Source organism: Pleurodeles waltl, unplaced genomic scaffold (assembly GCF_031143425.1).
Source record: "Pleurodeles waltl isolate 20211129_DDA unplaced genomic scaffold, aPleWal1.hap1.20221129 scaffold_37, whole genome shotgun sequence".
Taxonomy (NCBI): Eukaryota; Metazoa; Chordata; class Amphibia; order Caudata; family Salamandridae; genus Pleurodeles; species Pleurodeles waltl.
In genome coordinates, this window is record NW_027150076.1 from 4,796,438 (window position 1) to 4,801,930 (window position 5,493).

Below are 5,493 nucleotides of genomic sequence, written 5' to 3' on the forward strand. Positions count from 1 at the left end.
ATGCTGATGCAAAGCCAGGGACACCGCCCAGCAATATGCTAGCCTTGAAGAGTCTGGATCTCGACTGGTGCCTGAGTATTATTCTATGGGTGAGGAATTTGCAGGTAGAATTATCCATCAGAAGTGGTCTCTGTTTAGTCACAGGAGCTGAGACGCTTGATTCTCATTGGTTCACAAAACCTTCAATATGAGTAATATATGTGTTTGCTGATGTACTTGGAGGTGTGATAATTGTCTAAAGCTCTTCGCACATTCATTTCTGTGGTATGGATCTTCCCCTGTGTGTTTGCTGACGTCTTTGGAGGTGTGATAACTAACTACGCTGCTTCAAATATTCACTGCATTTGTATGTTTTTCCCCTGTGTGTGTTTGATAATGTCTCTCAAGATATGTTGACCGACTAAAGCTCAGCCCACATTCACTACAATGGTATGGTTTTTCCTCAGTGTGTGTTCGCTGATGACATTGTAGGTTTGATAACTGACTAAAGCTCTTCACACATTCACTGCACTTGAATGGTTTTTCCCCAGTGTGTGTTTGCTGATGTCTTTGTAGATGTGATAATTGACAAAAACTCTTCCCACATACATTGCACTTGAATGGTCTTTCTCCTGTGTGTGTTCGCTGATGAATCCTCAGTGTTGAGTAACGACTAAAACTACTTCCACATTCGTAGCAATCATATGGTTTTTCCCCTGTGTGTGTTTGCTGAGGTCTGTGTAGATCTGATAGCTGACAAAAGCTCTTCATACAGTCATTGCAATGGTATGGTTTTTCCCTTGTGTGTCTTTGCTGATGTCTTTGGAGGTGTGATAACCATCTAAAACTTTTCACACATTCATTGCAATGATATGGTTTTTCCCCAGTGTGTGTTTGCTGATGTCTTTGTTGATCTGATAACCGACTAAAGCACTTCGCACATTCATTGCACTTGAATTTGTTTTCTCCCGTGTGAGTTTGCTGATGATTCCTTAATCTTGAAGATTTGCTAAACATACTTCCACATTCACTGCAATGGTATAGTTTTTCTCCTGTATGTGTTTGCTGATGTCTTTGGAGGTGTGATAACTGACTAAATTGCTTCACACATTCATTGCAATGGTATGGTTTTTCCCCAGTGTGTGTTTGATAATGTCTCTCAAGGTGTGATAACTTAGTAAAGCGCTTCCCACATTCACTGCATCTGAATGGCTTTTCTCCTGTGTGTGTTTGGCAGTGCTCTTTAAGGAGTGCTAAATGACTAAAGCTTTGCACCCATTCAGTACAATAGAATAGTTTTTCTCCTTTGTGTGTTTGCTGTTCGTCCTTTTGTAGCGATGACAAGCTAAAGTTGTCCCTGCCTGTGTATGATTCTTCTTTCTTGCTTAGTGTCTCTGGGTCGGTGATATGTTTGTCCACTTCCCATGACTCTGTTTCCTGAAGGGCCAACATGGTTGATAAAGCACTTGTATTATTCTCACATTTCCTGGGTGAGCAGGTATTTAGGACATTTGATTTCCAATTTAAAAGTCAGTTGTCGCACTCAACATATGCCCGGCATCTTTTTGAGTGATTGTGCCTCTTGACTGGATAACAGTTTTTGACGCTTGCGGGTAAAGATTATTTTTCCTTCTGGTCAGTACAAGGTAATATATTCTCTTGTTGCTGCAGTTGGGCCAGAAAGAGTTTACAACAGACCTAGAGCACTGAATGATGGTTCTTTATCTTTAGTCCAAGCACTGTGGTAACCACATCATACTGATCCCACGATCAAAGCTGACACCGGTCTATACAGGAGGTGGTTTGTCTTAATTTTGTAGAAGTCACTTCTTAGTCCTGTGGTGTAAAGGTGCACAACTCAGACTCTTACATTCAATGAATAGCCTTTGACTGTTTCTTCCAGGATCTGTCAGTTTGTGTTCAGGTTCCTCTGTTGCCGACTGCACTGTACAGTAGACTGGTCCTCGTTATTTCTGACAGTTGTCTTGCAGAGTTGAAGTATTATCTTCATTATTTAACATCATTTTGTGATTTCAAGACTTTTTTCCTGTTGAATGTAAAGAGATTTAAAATTAAAAAATACAATTGTAATAGAATATGAATGCACAGTACTTATCTGGTTGTAAACGACAACGCTCTTTTACCACCTTTGAAACCTCGCAAGGTGTAGTTCACCATACACGGATATTTAACTAAAAGTTATGTTGAACACATCCCATATTATTTACTTCAGAAAAGGAGGTGATTTATCAGTCTCCACGGAGTGACTTAGTAAAGAAATGGCGGTCACGGAGCACCACGTGCTACAGGTACAGCGTAAGTAGATGCACATGGACAAGATTCCATTAAAGAACAGATTGTGGAAAAGGAAGGATCAGGATGTGCTGCTGTTTCGTCAGCTTCAGGAAGTATCTACCAAAGGTAACTCTTCAGAGAGTATAAAACAAAGGTAACTGTATTCAACTTCTGTACTTTCCTGTGACTTTGTATCAGCTCAAGGGCCAACTCGTCTTTACCCTGCTGTTCTTTAAGTAATCTCGGACACTTCCTGAGCACCTGTGGGGTTGGTCCAAGCAATTCTGGTTTCTTCTAACCTGAAAGACTGGAGCATTATTGTGTGATGAGCTAGATTTTTTATTGGCGTTAACATCTGCCCATCTCCCTAAATCTAGCGCAACTTGCAGGGCCTGGTTCTGGCCTGCACATGTTATGTAGAGAAGAGATTCTTTAACTCTAGCTAGAGTAGTTAAAGTTCAGACCTCCTTGAAATTCAAGATGCAGCTCTTTCCAGTGCAGGGGTTCTCTGTAAAACAGAGTGAGGAGTTCATTGTAATGTCCCGCTGTCACATTACGCTCAGAGATAAGGCAAACAAACTTTGATTTATATTGTAATATTCAACCATATCAGTCATTTAGTCCTTATTATGGAGACTCTATGACAACTAATAATTTACCTGATAAATCCCCGCAGATAACAGATGTGTGCATATTATTCATTATTCTTCAATTTTCTGACTTTCCAGGGAACCTGACGTAGTGGTGTCCGTTTGGTGCGCAAGAAGCAGCTTTGTATCCAGATGGGGTTCTGCTAGATTGGGAGGAGGTGCACAGGTAGGTGCTTATGAGGTACAAACAGAGGAGGTGCACAGGTAGGTGCTTAGGAGGTGCAAACAGAGGAGGTGCACAGGTAGGTGCTTATGAGGTACAAACAGAGGAGGTGCACAGGTAGGTGCTTAGGAGGTACAAACAGAGGAGGTGCACAGGTAGGTGCTTATGAGGTACAAACAGAGGAGGTGCACAGGTAGGTGCTTATGGGGTACAAACAGAGGAGGTGCACAGGTAGGTGCTTATGGGGTACAAACAGAGGAGGTGCACAGGTAGGTGCTTATGAGGTACAAACAGAGGAGGTGCACAGGTAGGTGCTTATGAGGTACAAACAGAGGAGGTGCACAGGTAGGTGCTTATGAGGTACAAACAGAGGAGGTGCACAGGTAGGTGCTCATGAGGTACAAACAGAGGAGGACTTGAGAAAGCGACACACTTCCTAGTGTTCTGTTCATTCGAGTTAGCTCACGCTTTTGTGAAGAGATGGCAGTCAGATAAGTTAGATAGTCAGAAGAGCAAGCAATGTGCTGTTGACTCACTTTGAACAAGGCATCCATGTGCGAGGATCTTGGCTGGGGAAGGTTACCCATGAGATTCAAAGAAAGAAACTGGAGTGAGTTGGCAAATGGCAAACTTTCAAAACCAGAAAGCATTTTACAGGACATTGTCATGTACTTTATATGTTTTCCCATTTTTGTGGCCTGTATTTTATTAATTTATACATTCATTCATAGATTCATTTTTTTATAAATATGTTTGTGTTTTTCATTCACAAGTATAACATGTATTATGTTGATACTGCAACAAAAACTCGTTCATATAATGTATACTAGTGATTTAAATATATACTAAGTGTAATTAGGAGTGCAACAGAATTCATGTGTTAATTTTTGAATTTTACATCACGAATCACAAGGTCTGCCTCCTTCCAAGATAAGGTGCAAGGTCTATTTACCCTCGTTGTACAGGCATTTCATCAAAGAGGACATCTTGTGATTTCCGGGAAGGATAAAGCATGTGATGCAGACATCTCAGCCCTGAAGACCATGGACTCCTAGCTCAGCTTGAGTCGACCTGTTACGTCGCAGAGTACGGAATACCAAAAACAGCCACAAAACGTTCTTGTGTCTGAAGCCACGCTCAGTAGCAGATTGAGAAAATATCTTGTAACGTATGCGTGTCAGGGCCTTCTGAGAATCTCATGAAGGCACTTTCAATGCTGAATAGGTTTAACTGCAAGAAGAACAGATGATGGACGGGATGCTGAACAATTTCAAAATCTGGCCCCAAATCACATATCTCGGCCTAAATCTATTGCTTTGGGTCAAGACTTATTTGCACATGGCTGGCGTAGGAAAGTGCCTCTTTTGAAATAGTCCCCCCCCCCCCCCACACACACTTTCTGCCTGGTTTCTGGTGCAATTTTGACTAAAAGTGCACTGAGTCCCTGCTAAACAGGTCCCCAGCACCAGATCTCTTTCCCTAAAATTGCACAGTTTTTCCCAATTGGCAAACCTTTAGCTGCCACTAGTAAATAGTACCCCTGGTACCTAGGGCATGGGGTACTAAAGAAACTAAAGAAAGGCCCCTGACAGCTGCAGCACATATTGTGCCACCCTCAGGGACCCCCTCCCTAAGTGCACACAGTGCTGCTTTCGCAGACAGCATGTCTTGGTACAAAACCAAATTGAAAACACGTTAAGGGGAAAGGTACAAGGTCCAACACTGCCCCTCTGCTTTAAAATATCTGTGGTTGTTTTGTAGGGTGGGACACCAACTGAGGTAAGACCAATATTCCTAAAGAATGAAGACCTGATATGGAGAAGCAGTAGGTTAATCCACCCCTTAGGTAAATAAAGGGAACACAATTTTTTAATGCTGAAGTGATTTTTTTAATACAGTTATAACTTTTCATCTATTGGGTAAATAGAGCAACTCAGAATGTTTCATTAAGCAACCGACATGTGTCGCCCCTTACATGGCTGTAAGCCTGGGGCTTTCTCAAGGCTGTAGAAGGTAGAAGACATATCTGTCATTATTTATACCTACGGAGAATGAAATTTTGAAGAAGTGAGACCACCACCTAGTTGTGAGAATATGTAGAAAGGAGAGTGATTTCCCAAAGGAACTGGAAGCTGATATAAGCAACCAGCAAAGTGGGGCCGGCAGTTTGATAGGAAAACTGTCCCAGTGCTCCTTCATGGTCCAAGGACACACCCGTGCGAATTAGTTACCAAGAGATGATGAAAAGTGATGCAAAGGTGAACCAAGTGTGATCAGATAAACATTCAAAGTCATGACTACGAGCAGAGCTGGCAGTTTTTATAATATAAATAGAGGAAAAGTTATAACTTATTAGCTGTGTTTGTGATAGTTAAAGGGTGCTAAGGACAGGAAAGTAAAACAGAG

At 41.8% G+C, this 5,493-nt stretch overlaps 1 protein-coding gene across 1 annotated transcript; it reads right to left on the reverse strand.

Annotated features, from left to right (window-relative positions):
* Nucleotides 1–327: 327 nt before the first annotated feature.
* LOC138276128 (zinc finger protein 436-like) lies at nt 328–1,431 on the reverse strand. Its single transcript, XM_069219173.1, has one exon. It carries the CDS (start codon nt 1,429–1,431, stop codon nt 328–330), a length of 1,104 nt encoding a protein of 367 aa, XP_069075274.1.
* Nucleotides 1,432–5,493: the final 4,062 nt, after the last annotated feature.

Bases quoted from the DNA above. Each gene is read 5' to 3' on its own strand.
- LOC138276128 (XM_069219173.1), bottom strand. From the start codon at position 1,431: ATGTTGGCCCTTCAGGAAACAGAGTCATGGGAAGTGGACAAACATATC.